General features: G+C 41.5%; 1 protein-coding gene across 1 annotated transcript in view; it reads right to left on the reverse strand.

Annotated features, from left to right (window-relative positions):
* The window catches only part of HTR2A (5-hydroxytryptamine receptor 2A), a 39,357-nt gene extending 26,442 nt beyond the window's left edge, over positions 1-12,915 (reverse strand). Inside the window, exons 1-2 of the mRNA XM_075265497.1 lie at positions 12,606-12,915; positions 11,398-12,126 (exon numbers count right to left, since the gene is read on the reverse strand). Of these exons, the coding sequence (XP_075121598.1) occupies positions 11,398-11,848 (451 nt within the window). The 5' untranslated portion in view covers positions 11,849-12,126; positions 12,606-12,915. The remainder of the gene's footprint in view (positions 1-11,397; positions 12,127-12,605) is intronic.
* Positions 12,916-19,362: the final 6,447 nt, after the last annotated feature.

Below are 19,362 nucleotides of genomic sequence, written 5' to 3' on the forward strand. Positions count from 1 at the left end.
AAAACACAGATAAATGTAGTAAAAACGCAACAAAAAACACTATGGAAAATGGCATGGTGCATTTTTGCTACATGGATTTTTTTTTTTTTTTTTTGCTGTGGTCGCTACAGGAAGCCTTAACCCTAAGGTGCTTTGATGCTGCTTTTTGCAGTGTCCCTCAGAAGTAATGCCACTGAATTTCCAAATGTATACAGCGCCTCCAACAAAAGCCATAGAATAGGCATACAGTGACATTCATAGCTCATATACTCCAAAGTAAAAGAAATGCCTGGTATAGTGCCCACCATCCATACCTCTCTGCGGAGTAGAGCAGCAGATTGTTTTAATTCTACAAATCAGAAAAGAGTTATACTGATTGATATCAATCTGATGGAAACCAAAAAGACTCCCTCTGGATGCATTGGACATATACACTGGCAGCACTTTCTGCTCATACCACAAACCTACACTGTAAAACAACAAGGGGGGGCAGATTTACCATTGCAAATATGGAAGAATTTGAGTGCAAATGGTACCAAAAAATTGGCGCACATGCTCTACACCATATTCATTAACCCCTTACCAACATTTGTTGTACATGCATGGTTATGATAGATTCTTAAATATGGCACCCACTCAGGAGCAGATCAAGCACCATGGTTACCAGAGTTTCTAATTTTTATCCAAAGCAGTGACTTATTCCTGTTTTTGTAGCCATCTACTCTATTTATAGGATCGGTGAAAAATATGAACTGTATACGCATACCATCTGTGTGCGAGTCTTTTCATGTATCACGGATGCCTACGTCCGTTCACATGGGTCCTGAGATAAAAGGATGAATTGCAGTATCAAGACAAGTTCTAAAATATAGGATTATTCAATTTAGACAAAAAATATGATCTAATTATAATGTACAGATATTTCAGTGAACTGAGTTCTGTTTAATGGTGAGATAATCCTATTAAAGTGAAATAATTCCCATTAGGTGCAATCCCTTTAAAGTAAATTATATCGCTTTTTAAAAAAATCTAAATAGGTTTAAAATCCTAATCTGATTAATTTTTAACATATCTTTTTTTTTTAAGGGGCAGAGCTAAAAAAATTTCTGATACAAAACCTAAGTCCCCTGCCTAGCCATAGAGATAAATGAGGAATAACTGCATGCTGTTATACACATTAACTTGCCATAATCCTTTTATGGGTGGCTGCAGGTATCCAGCATACAACCATGGGCGTAACTTGAAGGGGTGCAGAGGGTGCAGTTGCACCAGGGCCCAGGACCCTTAGGGGGGCCCATAACACTGGCATCAGTATTGAGATTGCAGCTTCCACCTGTCCCATAAACCAAGGAGACCCACAGATTACCCTAACCACACTAAGGTGGATTACACTCCTTAGCACCCATAACCATCACTATCACGAATTCTCTGTAGGGATGAGGTAGGGGGCCCCGGACAAAAGATTGCACCAGAAGACTTTAGTTATGCCATTGCATACAACATATATGTAAATGTATCTAGTCCATAGTAAATCTGCACGGACAGTGGGTGGATGATATCTGTATACTGACCACGCCATCACTGGCCCAGTCACCTTATCTAGTCACTTTATTCATATACAGATGAGTGAAGCAGTGCTCAGAGCTTGCCGGGCTTTGGTCTCAGCTCTAGATTCCTAAGCAAAACAATCTCTCCCATATTTCAATATGAATGAAAATGAGATTTACATGAAAATAGGACTTTAAAACTGAATAACGGGCATATTTGGAAAGAATTTTATTATTCAGAATTTAGTACAGAATTTTGAAAAAAGCCAGATAATAATGGTGAGATTCCTTTTAGATGGTTGTGTTTGTGAAGGTGATATAGGATTTGACAGCACTACCTATGAAACAAGGTCCTCTACATTTTATTAATACCACGGCTAGAGATGCGGAATGGCTCGCTACGTCTGCTGCCAAGCTACGTTTCAGCTGCGCAGCTGAGTCACGTCTGACAATCTGGTTGCTAGGGATACACAGCCAGATTTGACACTAAACTGAATAAGGGAAGGGGCAAGAAGACTTATTTTATATAGTACATTTAGCTGGAGAAACTGGTTAGTGAACCGTATTTACTGTGTTAGGAGAAGTGCACTTGTATATGAGTCAGTCTATAGTCAAGGACTAGGGAAATTGTCCATTTCTTGTTATAGCCATTCATATATAATAACCATTCGTATTTCATGTTTAACTTCAGAAATTAGAATGGTTTCTTCTTTAGCTGTTATGGTTGACAGTGCTACTGTATATACGTTATTATAAATTGTATTAAAGATGTTGGTCTGTGAGTATATTAAATGTGCAACATGAGAATAAGATCCGCCATTTATTACCATGTCCTTTAGTGGACTGGTCCTCCAAAGTACTAGATGATCCTCCCGTGGGTTCATGTTCTGACTCAATTGGTCCTCAAAGGTCCCTGACATTTTTTGATTTATTATTCTAATAATATTTATTTTTTTGGTTTATTATTCTAATAATAATAATTTGTTCTTGGATGACCATTCAAAGTGGAAAACATTGTACAACTACACCATAAGGGTGCATTCACACTGAGTATATGCTGACTGATTCTGAACGTTAAAACATGTTCAGAATCAGCATTTATAAATCAGATCCCATTCATTTCAATGGGAGCCGGCATACGAGCGCTCCCCATTGAAATGAATGGGCTGCTTTTTTCTCTATGGGCCCCTTCACACGGCGTAAGTGCTCGGCTCATTCCGAGCCGTACACGCGAGCGCTTCTAAACACTTCCCATTTACTTCAATGGAGCGCTCGTAGAGAAAAAAGCAGCCCATTCATTTCAATGGGGAGCTCTCGTATGCCGGCTCCCATTGAAATGAATGGGAACTGCTTTATACGCGCTGATTCTGAATGTGTTTTAACGTTCAGAATCAGACAGTGTATACTCAGTGTGAATGCACCCTAACTCTATAGAGTTCTGAAGCCACCAGAATGTCAACCCAAAATAATAAAAATAAGCGTTTTGAGTTGCTATTCTGGAAAGAAGATGTTATAAGAAAAATTATGTTCTGTAAGTAATATGAGGACGCAATGACTTTGGAAACAAAATATACAAATAACTTTTCTATCTCTCTAGTTGAGGCTAGCAGTGTATGAATAGAGTCCCAAATGTGTCTATAGGAAAAAGCCAATTGCGTGTTTACCACCCACCAAGGGCCTATTCCCTACTTCCAGAGACGTCACATCATTACACCCTTTATCCTTTGACCTAAGCCTGATGAAGGGACTTGATCCCAAAATTTGCAATCATGGACAATTGAATTGTACACCGTCTTCCTTTTTTTGATGTGACTACTGTCAATAAAACTTTTTGCAGATAATGCTCTGGATTACGGTCACAAACATCTTTTTCCTAAGAAAAAATCAGCCTGAAAACTGTGATTATAAAACTCCAAGTAATGTGTTTAAGACAGCTACACGTATTCTTCACTCCCTCTGTCTCTTTAGACAAAGAGGGAAAATAGCTTTCAGCAAATTGCAATTGGGCACAATTCACACTTGCTTCAAAGGTGTATATTTCATAGAATGTTTCCAAAGATAGCTCACATTCCATTGTACCCCATGAAAGTTACATAAGTTGATTGTCAGGTCATCTAAACTCTCTCTGCAGGTGCATATGGAAGGAAATTGGAATCAGAGCCAACATTTGTAAGGAGACAGGCTGTGTCTATTGATGTCTAAAATGACACTTTCTGTACAGCGGTGCGGACCTAGTTAACGCTAAATAAATGAATAAAATAAATAAGTAGTTATTGTTGCTAAATAGAGATGAGCGAACAGTAAAATGTTTGAGGTTCGATATTCGTTTTGAGTAGCCCCTCAATATTCGACTACTCGAATCGAATATCGAACCCTATTATAGTCTGTGGGGGGAAAATGCTCGTTTCAGGGGTAAGCAACGTTCAATCAAATTATACTTACCAAGTCCACGAGTGAGGGTCGGGCTGGATCCTCCGAGAAGTCTTCTCCATGTAGCGTCCCCGCGGCGTCTTCCGGCTCTTCATTCTCTATGCCAGGCATCGGCCCTGGGCAGAGCCGACTGCGCATGCCTGCATTACAAGCGTGGCAGAGTGAATGAAGAGCCGGAAGACGCCGCGGGGAAGCTGCACGGAGAAGACTTCTAAATGTAGGAGCAGAACCAGCGTTGATTGGCCGACTGTATAGCATTCGGCCAATCAATGCTGGTTCTGTATCGAACTTTTACATTCGAATACTACTCACTCATCTCTATTGGTAAATAAAAGAATAAAATGTTGACGTTTTGTAACTGGTTCTAGCAGTTTTTTATCTGTTTAAGGCTAAGGTCCCACGTAGCGGGCGGCAGCAAAAAAGCATTACGGGAAAAACTGTTATGCGTTTCCACAAGAGTTTTCCTCTACAGACTTATTTTTCCTCTTATACATGTATGGAAACCACCAGCGTTTCCATAGGTATAATGGACATGCCGCGATTTCCAAAAGTGTGACGGTTTTGGAAATTGCAGCATTTCTGCTGCAGTTATTTTTCTGCAGTGTGTAGATGGTATTCAATAGAATTCCATCCACTTTGCAGAGACTGTTAAACGCCATGGCATACGCCACATGGGGCTTTCGCTTGTTTTATTAACCTTTATTGATACATTTTGGCTGCTTTCTGTTAAATATTGTGCTGATATCCACTTTCTGACTGTTTCTTTGTTGCTAACTGAAATCTGTAACCCTTTGGTTCACATCTGCGTTTGGTAATCCATTCGGGAAGTCCGCATGGGGACCCCCCCGGACAGACTACCGAACACATTTGCAAGCAGTGTGCAGTGAAAGCACACGGATCCCATAGACTATAACGGGGTCCGTGTGCTTACCGCGAGATCTTTGCACGAATCATGTGGACAGGAAGGTAGATTGTGAAGTACTTTCCTGTCCGCATGTTCCCTGAGGCTGGGTGGTCACTTCCAACAGTTATATCTAAGACATTATAAAATGTATAAAGCTAAGGTCCATGTATAAGTAGCGAGCCGCAGCTGAAAAGTTCTGTGGGAAAAAAACACTATGGAAACGCATCAGTTTTTCCCCCAGCGCTTTTCACAGAAAGTTTGGACTTTTTGACCTTATTATACCTATATGGAAAACGCCAGCGCTTCCGTAGGTATAATTGTTTTTTGAAATAGCAGCATTTTAGCTGAGGATGTTTTTTTGCAATGTGTGGATGGGATTAGCCAGAATACCATCCACTTTACAGGTAATGTAAATTGCTGCGGTTTTCGCAAAGCCTTATACTGGTTCTGTTGTCAAATGAAAGATGAGGTATCACACCAAATCACAGTTCTATCTGTATTATTTATGGAGATATCACCAGTTGAAAACATAGTTTAGATGGGTAGGACCTGCTGCTGCTTATAAATATGCCAATCCCTATTATTTTCTAAACTGGTCATATCTCCAGAACTAACACAGGTAGAACTGAAATCTTTGTGTCATATGAAAGCTAAGAATATTTTATAACGCCAGAAATCTAAGGGCTAGTTCAGACGTGGGGCGCCTGCGCGGGTTTTGACACAGAGTCTGGTCAAAACCTGCCTGCCACGACCATCGCGGTCACGGCTTTCCCCTCCTATGTCGGCTCAAATGAATGACCGAACACAGGAGGGTGCTGCCGCTAGGCGGAAGCTGCGGTCCAGCGCGCCGCGGCTTCTGCCTGAAGAAAGGACATGTCACTTCTTTTCTCCGCTAGCAGCAGCCCGCCGCTAGTGGAAAAAAGAAGCCCGGCGGTCTGCATAGACCACCATTGTACAGGGGTGGATTTTGAAGCGAAATCCGCTGTCAAAATCCGCCCCTTTGTTCACGTGTGAACAAGCCCTAACTGTTCGTAGTGACACCTTCATTGAGTCTTAGCTTCCTTGCAGTATACAGGTGCCCACACATCCATACTCCTGTGAGAAGTGATGTGCAAATTTTAGCCAGCCATAGAGAAACAGAAAGAGGCTAAGGCCCTACGTAGTGGGCTGCATCCCGTTTTATTCCTGTAGCGCTTTTCACAGAAAGTTCGCAGAGATTTCCTCTGCAGACTTCCTGCTTCCATTATACCTATAGGAAAACCGCTGGCATCTCTGTAGGTATAATTGACATGCTGCAATTTCCAAAACCGTAATGATAGCATGTCCACTGCACATATTTTTCTACAATATGTGGATGGGATACACTAGGATCCATCTAACGTGCAGTGTTTTTTGCCGCGGCCAAACTGCGGTGTTTATACCACGTGGGACCCCAGACAGAAAGTGGATTTCAGTGCAGGATTTCACATAAAAGACAGAATTTGCTCATAAAGTATATTACAATATTTATTAATGACGCAGATTTTGACAGAAAATCAAAAGTTGATCAAAAGTTTGGGTACACGTTAAGAGCCTGCTTGTGAATGGAGAGTAAACAGGAAAGAAAGCCTTGTCTTTCATAAAAGTGAAGGATAGATACAATGGAGCATCATGTTGTGCTCCCAACAGTTTTCAGTCCCTCAGGCTCCTTAGTTAAATGGTATTCTTTCTGAATGATCTGTAGTACAGATGGTACAATATTATACTCGTCTTTACCAAATGTTAATTCTTATGTGCAGTGTAGTGAAGGATGGAGCTGTGACTGCTATATTACATTGCTGTATGGAATATTTTCATATTTACAGATGTCCATTGGGGACCAATAACCTCGCTGGGAAACATTTACGAATACTGTCTAAGTTTGATACAGTGCACACTAAAGCCAGTTGCACACAACCATGTGGTAACCGGCTGTCGTGAATGAACAGCATGGATGGCGGACTGGGGCACGTGTGCCGCCCGTACATCGGCTATGCTTCCACGGCATTTTTCATTTAATGTATAGGAAACACAGAAGCAGGGCCACAAAATCTGACAGGAATATTACCTTTTCCATATTTTGTAATTCACGATCACGTGTACGATCCCACAGAAATTAATGGGTCAGTGTTCTATCTGGGAAAAACACGGATAGCACACTGACCATTCATACAGTCGTGTGCAAGGGGGCTTAGACTACTCACTTAAAATGTTCTATATAAGGGGTCACCAACCTTTTATGTATCGTGTGCTAGGACCAGCTTTCAGATGAACAAGGGAGTGGTTTGCATATACTGGAGGAAGACATTTACGTAGCCTTGAAAGTTTGCCGACTTTTCCTCCGTGGACTTTCTGTTGCAACTATATATACGAGGAAGTCACCAGCATTTCCATAGATATAATTGACATGCTGCGATTTCCAAAACCATGCCGTTTTGGAAATCGCAGCGTGGCCGCGCTGCGATTTTAAACGCAAAGTTACATTGCTTTTAAACGCAAAGTTACTGTAAAAGGCCACAATTTTTCCCACAGCCTTTCCACTGCAGGCAAATTGTGGTGTTTCCGACCCGTGGAGCCCTTGCCTTACACTTGCTGCAAGGTATAAAAATGAGACTAGCTCGTATTCCTACCTGGAGAAACAGCTGAGCAAGCCCTGTGCTACGTAGGTATCCCTAAAGTGCTGGCCATGGCACAGGTGCCACAGGTTGCTGACCCTGTCCTAGTCACAGTGACGGATGGATGATATCTTTATACTGTCTATTCAAAGTTTACATCACCTATTATATGTCTTGGTTCCTGACAAAAAATATGCTAAATGTTTGGCACACAGTGTCACATCAAACCCCCTTTCCCAACAAGCCTCACTTATTCTCTGATAATCTCCACCCCTTGTCTTATAAGGCACAGAAAGCATCAGAAGTTGTCTAAAATACTTGATAATTATATAAATACTTGATAATTATAGTGTTAAGAGATGAGCGAACACTGTTACACCGGAGAACCGCTGAACCCTGCTGCACTCTCAGCTCTACTGCATCAGAGAACCGCTGAACCCTGCTGCACACTCAGCTCTGCTGCATCAGAGATGCGCTGAACCCTGCTGCACACACAGCTCTGCTGCATCAGAGATGCGCTGAACCCTGCTACACACTCAGCTCTGCTGCATCAGAGATGTAGCAGGGCTGAGTGTGCACTGAACCCTGCTGCACACTCAGCTCTGCTGCATCTCAGCAGAGCTGAATGTGCAGCAGGGTTCAGCGTACACTCAGCTCTGCTACATCTCTGATGCAACAGGGCTGAGTGTGCAGCAGGGTTCAGCGCACACTCAGCTCTGCTACATCTCTGATGCAGCAGAGCTGAGTGTGCAGCAGGGTTCAGCGCATCTCTGATGCAGCAGAGCTGAGAGTGCAGCAGGGTTCAGCGGTTCTCCGGTGTAGCAGCGGTTCTCCGGTGTAGCAGTGCTGGCCGTGCGCTCAGCTTGGCTGCATCTCCGGAGTAGCCGAGCTGAACGCACGGCCAGCTCTGCTTCATCTCCGGTGTAGCAGTACTGGCCATGCGCTCAGCTCGGCTGCATGTCCAAAGTAGGCGAGTTGAGCGCACGGCCAGCACTGCTACATCTCGGCATAGGAATGCATTGACCAGCGTTGATTGGCCGAATGCCATACAGAATACAGCATTCAGCCAATCAACGCTGGTTCTGCAGGAGGAGGCGGAGTCTAAGAACAGTCCACAGCAGTCTCCATTCTGGTCCGATCTTAGACTCCGCCTCCTCACAGACGAGCCTCCGGCAGAACCAGCGTTGATTGGTTGATTGTACTCTTTATGGCATTCGGTCAATCAATGCTGGTCAATGCATTCCTGTGGGAAAAAATCAGCTTGCACATATCGCAAGCTGACAGGGATCCCGACCTAATACAGTGATTTGGGCATGTTAGATGCCCCCAGGCATGCTTCCCCTGCTGTCCAAGTTGCATTCCAGGGTGTTGGCATCATTTCCAGGGGTGTCATAGTGGACTTGGTGACTCTCCTGAGTCAAAGAGTGGGATCCCCTGAAACAAGCATTTTTCCCCCATAGACTATAATGGGGTTCGATATTCGTTAGAATAGTCGAATATTGAGGGGCTATTTGAAATGAATATCGAAAATTTTACTGTTCGCTCATCTCTATAAAGCATGTATTCTAAAACTCAAGAAAGGCTATTCGTCTCCTACCTTTCCGTTTCTTCTCCACGCTGCCGTTCGCCTTCAATCCCGGTTTTTCTCAGTATGCAAATGAGCTCTCTCGCAGCACTGGGCGCCGACCCCAGCACTCAAACAGCACTGAGGGCGTCCCCAATTCTGCCAGAATGCTCTCCAGCGCCGCCTCCATCTTCTTCTGCGACGAAGTCTTCACCGCGTCTTCTTCCGGCGGCGTCTTCTTACTTCTAGGCCTCGGGCAAGCTCATGCCCATGGCCACAAGAAAATGGCCGCTTCCACAGTATCGTAAGCGGCTATTTTCTTGTGGCCGGCTGGTATGCGCAGTCGGCTTGCCCTAGGCCCGAAGCCTAGAAGTAAGAAGACACCGCCGGAAGAAAATGTGGTGAAGACCTCATCGCAGAAGAAGATGGAGGCGGCACTGGAGAGCTCTCTGGCAGCATTGGGGGCGCCCTCAGTGCTGTTTGAGTGCTGGGTCCGCCCCCAGTTCTGCGAAAGAGCTCATTTGCATACCAAGAAAAAACGGAATTGCAGGCGAATGGCGGCGCGGAGAAGAAAAGGAAAGGTAGGAGACAAATAGCCTTTCTTAAGGCTATTCTGACATGTTAGGGAGAAAAAATTGTGTTTAAAAGTTAGGATCCTTTTAAAGGATCAGTAACCATGTGTGGTACCAAATGTTAAGAGCTGCTTATTAGATAGCCACAAGGTGCAGATTTAGTTTGCATATGGTCACTACTAGTAATTCATAGACATCTCTCTGTCATATTGGTTTAATTTCCTCTTGTCAAACAGAATGCTTTATAGTGTCAGTGCTAACGCATCGCACCTTGTCTGTAGTGATGTCATTTATCACCTGCAGGGGGAGATGTAGTGCTACAGAAGTTCTCAGTACGTAACAAACAGCAACTTGCAGAAAATGATGGTAATATTTGTAATGTTAACACGCTGTCTGTCTATATATCTATCCTCATACCACGCATATATAAGGGAGCATGTATAATATATATTTCAGATTTACTTTGTAATGATAAATGATCTTCTTAATGGCTTATTCTTATGAACATCACTAGCAATTATACTACAATAAGACAGTACAGTGAAATGCATTCATGTTGTTTGGCTATTCTTACTAGACGACATGACCTTTTTATATAATAGAATACACATTATACATAATTAATAATCATTATGTATAGACATATACATTATTGTGTTTCTGATTAATCTGTTCTAAGTTTTAATTACTATTCACATAATTAATATCTAACTGAGATCTGTGGATGAAGCTCCACACAAGTCACTGACTTTGTACAGCCTTAGTGATGTCCTATGTATAATGCAGGAGCTTGATGTATAATAATTAACCTACTCATGTGAATATGGCTATCATCATATCACATTGCAGGTATACATTGGGAGGATATCCTGACATCCTCCATTGCAACATATACAACTTTATAGGCATAATAAACTCTTATTGTATGTAAAAAAAAGCCTAACTTTCTTACTGTATATCTTTTTTTTTTTTTTTTAATGTAAATTGTGAGCCCCATATAGAGCTCACAATGTACATTTTTCCCTATCAGTATGTCTTTGGAATATGGGATGGAAATCCATGCAAACACAGGGAGAACATACAAACTCCTTGCAGATGGTTTTTTTTGCCCTTGGCGGGATTTGAACACCAGGACTCCAGCACTGCAAGGCTGCAGTGCTAACCACTGAGCCACTGTGTGGCCCCTTACTGTATATCTTTGTATGGAATGGCTTTGACTACTACTCTATCACAAAATATATACCGCCATATACCGCACTAGTTTTGTTAGTGAAGTGAATAAAAGAACATATTGGAGAAGATTTATTAATCCTAATTTTTAGAATGAGACAGTCTTAAAATGCAGCAGATTTATCACAGTGTCTGCTTTTGGATGATAAATCTGGTATATCTTTGCACTGTCAATCTAAGATTATGCCACCTATTAATTGCTTTGCTTTGTTCCAGCATTTTTACCCAATTCTGGATGCATTTTGTTGCATCAAAAGCCAGCCCTCTTTTTGGCAAGCCATGCCCCATTGTCAAACAAATCAGGAAAAAATGTCCTACACGAATCAATGGAAAGTTTTTGGTGCAAATTAAGACAGAATTCTGCCACTTTTAGCAAATATGCCCAATTGCAACAACTCCACATTAATGGTATAACTAATAAATGGTATAATAGGTGTGTACTGTATCTGGCTATATACTGTATAACTATAACATGGGTGGGTATTCACATATGTACACTTGCAATGATAATTGATAGGGTTTGCTGTAGTATACTTACCATACAGTATGTTTAGCATAGAGATGGGCATGACAAGGAAGCCTATAAGCATGTCAGCTATGGCAAGGGACATAAGAAAATAATTTGTGGCATTCTGAAGCTTTTTCTCCAGAGACACAGCCATAATCACTAGTATATTCCCAGCAATGGTCAGCACTATGACAGTAACTGTTAGAAGGGCCGGCCAGTTCTTTTCTAAAGAAAAAGAACTTCCTTCTGGAGTGAGATGTGTTACATTTTCCGAATTCAAGGTCCAGTTGAAGATGTCGGTGGTATTGGCCCCTCCTGCGGTGGATTCACTGGTGTAAGTTGCCTTCTCGGAGTTTAGTTGGAAGAGAGAGCTCTTGGAGATATTCAGAAAGTTCTCCTTTTCAAGAATATCCATATTTAATCCTGAGTTTTGCAGAGAAATAATATGAAAGAACAGAAGGGAGTAACTTTTCTCAAGCATTGGTCTGCTTTTAATCCACAATGGAGAGATTTATAAGAGTTGGTCCAGCCTTCTACTGAGAAGCTTACTTGGGTGCCCTCCTTAAGTCTATGTGCTGTAAGATCCATAGGTTCCTTACCATAACTGCACTGCTGTGGTTCCGATAATATTCAGGCATTGGATAGCAAATGCATTAAATCCAGTCTGAACTGAGGCTGCATTACAAAGTTTTCAGCTATAGAATCATCCTAAATTGTAATCTTCTTCCCAGTGTCTAAGACCTTTACCTTCCAAGGAATCTAAAGAGAACAAATGCAATAGTAACATATTTAATAGAAGCCACCAGAAAATATAACTGACAAAATCTCACTACTAATAGAATTATCTTACCATCAATCTCTATATCTGACATGTGATCAATAATAATTGTAGGCATTACAGCAGCTTAGAGGAATCTTACTGTTCTCCAGCCATAGACTCACTTTGCAGACATGTGGAAGACTTACATTGACTTTTAGGGCTGGAATCACACAGGCAGTTTATGAATCAAAGATATAAGTGGGTCCAAAAGAAAAAAAAGTATAAAAGAAAAATGATTATGTCCCATGTTCTATATATTCTATATAAAACAACAAAAAAGGTGATTTCATCCCAAAATTGTGGCTAAAAACATGAATGAAATAAACGTACATTAGTGCAAACAGCACAAGTACTGACTAATAAAGACAGCACTGATTGCACAACAACAAGACATCACACATTTAGGAAAGTCACTTACAGGAGTTGCTTGTGAATTCCATCTCAGCCTGTTCTTTTTCTTAGTCTTTCAATATTCAGTATGATAACATTCCAGCAGGGAATTTTTATGGACCTCACATGTTCCTGTCGGACTCAAGGCAGTCTTTGCCATAGGAATCTTCTTTCCCCATCACAGATCTGCTCAGCTTGTTGACTTTCCAACACCACATTATAGGAAAAAGCTTACAGATGAGAATCCAGAAAAGCTGAAAAAATAGACAGTTTTGTTTTTAATTAAAACTCACATGGCAGCAGCTCCCTGTAACCAGAAAGAGCAGTCTCCACAATGAGATTACATAGTGATTTAACCAGGAATGGCATTTCTTCCAGTGTGCCTGGGTTCAGTCTTTCAGACCTCCCACTACAAACCATGTCATAAACTGCTAGGTAGCAACAGAATACAGTAAACTGACAATAGTGGTCCGTGTTCCTCCCCAATCTGTGCTCTTCTCTCATCATTTTACACAGCACGATTTAAGAATGGCTCGTGGAGTATCTGGAAATGAAAATATCTAAAAATAACCACATGCAGTGTAATGACACATAGCAAAGGTTAATTCAATATATCACAGCGAGCATGCATCAGTTAAGTTGCATCTTTGTAGGATATTTTGGTTCCTATTTAGTAACATGTTTTTCCTCGGTATAAATAGTTCTAATTGTGAGAGTCGGATATTTATGCAGGTCCCCCTCCAAGAATAATGATATAAGTCACAGATCTGGGAACAATCTATTCTCTCCAGGCATGTTACATGATTTATTGTGTCTGTCCTTTGCAATCTGCTCATTTGTTGTACAGTAATATTACTGGGATCACTACAATTCTCATAGAAGCCTTTCGCGCCAAAGAGGATGTTTGGTACAAAGTAGTTGAAGAAATGCCCAATCTATTTTTTGGACAGAGAGAAAATTCATGACTTTCATAAATAATCTTCAGTGGTTTCACTGGCGTAAGAGAAGTATGTGAAAGCAGAGCAGTAAATGAGGCAGCTTTAAAGAAGTGCCAATACGGTTGGCCTATAATGTGGCAGCTTAAACAGAGCATTCACCCAGAAACATTACTTGGATATATAGTAGATAACGCTCATCCCTTGCACCTCTGATCAATGGTGGAAAAAGGAACATTGATGAAATCCATCTTGTCAGGTTCTTGACCTTTCACCTGAGAATCTCAAACAGGTCATGGATGCTCGATTGTTACAGATATTATTGACAGCTGCAGAATCCGCAGATTTATAGTGGTTGTCTAACTGTGTGAATTTCTCTTATAGTGGAGCTGAATGTCACCTTTTATCTCTTTGCTGATCATAAACTCTATGAGACTGGGGATAACAACGTCTTAGTGATACGCCAACTATTATGTTTCTTTATTGTTCAGCTGTCATTTTTTATGTTATAGGTAAATAGAGAGAAAGATCAGCAATAACATTAAAGGGGCTCTATCATTGGGAAAAGTCATTTTTAGCTAATCACATATTTGCATAGCCTTTAGAAAGGCTGGTACACACCTACCTTTTGTATGTAAATCACCTCAGTAGTTTTTGAATGGGCTCATTTTTATTCATATGCTAAACAACCTCTTGTGCGCACCCCAGAAGTCTCATCATGGACCCTCTGCTATTCTCTCCTATGTGTGTGTACAGCATAGGCTGCTGCTAATGTCTCATGGGGGGTGATCGCTGCGCAGACCAGAAGACGCTTCCCAGTGGACACTTTGCAAACTCATTCAAATGAATGGGTTTAAAAAGTGACTGCCGGTTTCCGTCTCCTGTTCAGTTTCTCAGGCAGAAGACAGAAACCTGAAAGCGGAGACCGGGCGCAGGTGTGAACCAGCCCTCATGCCACTGGGTCCATACTTTTATCCTCAGTTGTGAATAAAAAGTATGGTTATGTACATTACAGCTTAGTAACTCCATGTGCCTCATATTAATAGCAGTTAACCCCATCATGTCCCTCACATTAACCCCTGTGTGTTTTACATAAGGGATACTGATATGTGAGACCTTGAGGTCCTTTATTAGTTCCTGCATATGTCTCACATATTAGTAACCATTATGTGAAGCATGAAAAAGATATAAGAACATCCAGCACACTCAAATATAGATAAAAATAAAATAGAACTTTTACTTCATATTAGTTTAAAAAAAGTCTTACAACATGGATCCAGAAAGATAGATGAAAAGCCTACGCGTTTTGAGACCTGTCTTGTGGTCTCTTAGTCATAGCATATTATGTTATGTGAAGCACACAGGGGTTAATGTGAGGGACATGATGAGGTTAATTGCTATTAATGTGAAGCACATGGAGTTACTAAAATTAGTTTAATAACCCCAAATAACCCCCCCTCCCCCCAGTAGGTACCTGTTGGGTTTTCTTTTTCACTTTGCTCTACGGTGCTCTTCTCCTCCTCCTGGGGGAGGCTTTGCAGGATGCATACAGCAGGAGCTGAGCTGTAGCAGCAGCAAAGCTTCACACGGCCCCGCACCCATTGCTGAGCTGGAGCCTAGAGAAGGCGGGGCTATAACCTCTCATACAGCAGCTCACAGAGCCTTCCCTGGAGTCTGCTAGCACGGCCGCTGCGCAGCTAGAAGTAACTACAAAGCCCAGCGGCCACTGCACAGTGAGTGCCCTCCCCCTAACGCGGACCAGTGCAACATACCCCGTGCCCCGTACTGGTCCGTGGACCGGCGGTTGGGGACCCCTGCCTTAGAAGGTGTCCTGAGGTACAAAAACATTTGCAGTTCTAATTCTCAGTTCCTTTCTGGCCTGAAATGTGAATGGTGGGGCCTCCATGAAGATCCCCTCCAAGGAGTCACCTCCTTTTATCGCTCCATGGACACTCTGAATGATCAGCAGCTACACAGTCCCATATGCATCAAGTTGTAAAGCTCTCTGAGTTTGGGCATCTGTCTGTCTGTCATAGTCAGCATTAACCTTTTCATCAATTTGTGCTACAGTATTTCTTCTGTGGGATAAGAACAGACACACTAGCCTTCATTTTCCAAGCACATCGATAAGATTTAGGTGCTCATAACCTTTTTACTGGCACACGATGACCAGCAATGAAGAACACAAAATTGCTTATTTTTTTAAGCTGGTCAACTTGTATTACTCAATTGTATTGAAATATCCTGAGCCAATAGATAATGTAATAAAGGACACATCTGTACATAGTGAAGGCATGTAGCGCTGAGCTATGGTGTGTCTATGTGCTGTGTTTTGTTGAGGGTCTTAGTAAATTAACCCTTTAGACTGGGGTTTTAGTAAACTATTTAGGTAGTTTAATAGGGAGTATACCCAATCACACCCACCAGTCTCTGGGTCAACTAACAGCTTAGCAGACAGGGCTTTGCACATGCAGTTTAGCCCATTTAGTTTTTTTTATCACCTTATGTGGTAGTTCAAACTTTTAATAGTTATCAATAAAAGTTACATTTTAATGCACTTTTTTTTTATATCTCAGATTTATGTGGGTACTAGTTGGTGGCACCGCATGATACCAGTATGTGGCAACATATGAAGACTCATATTTTCAGTTCATACTATATTTGCCCAGATTCTCCCTAAAGGCTTGACTATGTGTCAGTACATCTTGAATTTACACTCACTACAAACAAGCATGTACATACAATAACAGAATCATACAATAATAGTGCATACATTATGTGAAAGGTAAATAGAGGCTGGAAATGGTGTAAACGAAATTAAAACTTTAACTCACTTTGTCTTCATTCCAAAGCTGGCAATGCAGTCCCCACTGTCCCGTTTACAGTCACATGACCATCACAACCAATCATTGACATATGCAGAAATGGTGCATGACCACTAAGGCCAGTCACTCATGTCCCATCTGTGCTCATGTCACCACTGAGACCAGGCACTGGCTGCAGGCAAAGTTTCTTTCTTATTCTATTAAAGCAGAAACTGCTTCCGTAGCAAGAATTTTGCTCTCAATTCCAGGAACAATGAAACATAGCGGCAATCTGAATGTGTCTAGTAACATTGACTTAGGCCGGGCCCCCACGGTTTGCATAGGCCGCAATTTGCTCGCAGTGGAAACTCCGCTGGAAAAATTGTGGCGTTTTACAGTACAAGCAAAGTGGATGGGATTCAAGCAAATCCCATGCCCACTTTGTGGTAAAAACCACCGTGCAGACACGCCGCTATTTCCAAAACTGGTGTGGTTTTGGAAATCACAGCATGTCAATTATATCTATGGAAACGCTGGCGGTTTCCCCATGGGGCCTTAGCCTTATACAGTTTTTGGTACTGTGCTAGTTGTCTAGCTGAAACGGCTAGACAGCAAGTTTACGCATCACTGTCTCAGAGATAGTCAGTGACTGTTATGTATAACACTTCCATTCAATGGACCTGCTGTCCTGTTTGCTGTTTATATAGAAAGTAAAGGGATTCTTCAACCCATAAAACCATATGCAAAAAAGGTTTATAATGCTGTAAAATAGCAAACCCCACTGGTATTTCTGTTCTAGCCTCCAGCAATAATGTTTTGATGTGTTGCTGATGCCTGATAACAGCTGTAGATAAAAGGTCTTATGTAAATGCAAAGTCTTTGTGCAAGGAGTCTTAACTGCAACACGCGGACGCTGTATGGCTCCTTAGTGCTCACCTGTATGGCTGCTGTACACCATCATTCAAGTTCATAGAGCTTGCTGTGACAGCTCCTGTTTTAATCGCCTATGTATTCAGCTCATCGGCGTCTGACGGACGCTGATGAGCTGAAATCAGGACAGGCAAGTGCTGGGGCGGGCAAGTGCCGGTGGCCCACAGAGGTTCTGTGGGCCACGGCACTTGCCCGACTATGCGGTGTGCTGATGCCAGCCCTGGGTCCGTGTGCTTTCCTCACAGAACATGCAGATAGAAAAGTAGTTCACGATCTACTTTCCTTTCTGCATGACTCATGCGGAGACCGTGCGGAAAGCACACGGACCGCATTTTAGTCTATGGGGTCTGTGTACTTTCACTGCACACCGCTTGCCAATGTGTTCAGTAGTCAGTTCGTGAAGGGTCCCCATGTGTACTCCCCGAATGGATTACCGACACAGATGTGAACGAGGCCTTACTCTAATTTTGCTGTAGGAGGATCAGCTGTACCTGCACTGACTTTCTGCTGAACTTGTGGCAGACTTGTGCAGTGAATTTGAGGAGGTGGAGATAGGGGAGGGAGAAAGCAGCAGTCTGAATCAATGATGAGGCAAGGGGTGTTTCTCAGTCTACCTCAGATACCTTGTAGTTACTGTAACTGACCTGTAGTCACAGATCACAGCTCTGCCCTAAAAGAGAGGATCTCAAACGGTCATGGAGAAATAACTGAAGAAAACAACAAGTCCTCATCCCCTATAGGTATTGACTGCATTGCTGAGCTTCTGTCTGAAGAGCCGCTTTATGGTATAATTACCTTTGAAAAGAATCCAGAGAAAAAGTCATCAAAATGTCTTTATATTTTTTCTAAATTACTATGATGTATATTTAACTTTGATAAGCGCCTCAAACCTTTACTTTGCTCTTTATCAGCGTAGTCATTTTATCTGAATACATTTGCATTTTAGAATTAGAATTCCATTAAAGCAGATGATCCTAATAGTACTGACAACACAGTAGGTGTAGATTTAGGCTGTGTGTCATTACCATATGTGCTCTTAACTGACTGTTCATAATATTTTTAACCATGCATCAAATTAACAAAGTATTAATACGGTAGATAGACAGGATATTTATTGTAATAATGTCGCTCTATTAACCTATAAAGCCAATGTTCGGGTTATTCATTTGGCAGCTGGTAGTCCTACTGTAATGATTCATTCAAGTAGCCTATACAAACATTGGGGAACATTTATCAAACCTGCACTTTACAATTCTGGAGTCAAAAAGTTCAAAACAAAAAGTCTCCAGATTTACATCTGAAATATTAATAGATCAAACTACAGGATAATATACCTGTCTATGTGTAATGGCAGAACCTACAACAAACCAAAAATAAAGAATTTACTAACCTTTAATGATAATTCTGTTAAAACCATATACCGTAGTTAATGATATAAAACATATCCACTACTAAGTGGTCTAAAAATTACTCGACATTTAATGTACACCAATATGGCCAATGGAGAGGATGGTATATTCATTGACCACAGGGACTGAATTAATCCAATGCTGCAATGCTTTAGTTCATACACTATTTTGTTTGAAAAGATTTTAAAAACATTTGTTTGCCTGTAAAATTATACAGTCATACTCTGCATGGTAAAACAACAGCACTGTGTGACATACACCTGCAGTTGTCCTAAGGAATCCATTTGTAGGTAATTGCGTTTCCTTTCCACATGACTTGGCAATGGATCTTTTACTGTAGACTGAAGGTAATATAATAATCTGTGCTAACTACAGGAATCTTGTCTTTGGTTTGGACATTAATTTAGATAATTAGTATTTCTGGGTACTATTGGGGAGGGGTTTACAATTGTAATGGAATATTTATTTTTTTATGTAGATTGTGAGCTCCATATGGGGATCACATTGTACATTTTTTTTCCTATCAGTATGTCTTTGTAGAATGGGAGAAAATCCAAGCAAACACGGGGAGAACATAAAAACTGCTTGCAGATGTTCCTGGCGGGATTCAAACCCAGGACTACAGTGTTGCAAGGCTGCATTGCTAACCACTGAGCCACCGTGTTGCCCTGTGTTGGAATATTTCTTATCAAGAAGATTTGCTTTTT

This window comes from Leptodactylus fuscus, chromosome 2 (genome assembly GCF_031893055.1).
Source record: "Leptodactylus fuscus isolate aLepFus1 chromosome 2, aLepFus1.hap2, whole genome shotgun sequence".
Classification (NCBI taxonomy): Eukaryota; Metazoa; Chordata; class Amphibia; order Anura; family Leptodactylidae; genus Leptodactylus; species Leptodactylus fuscus.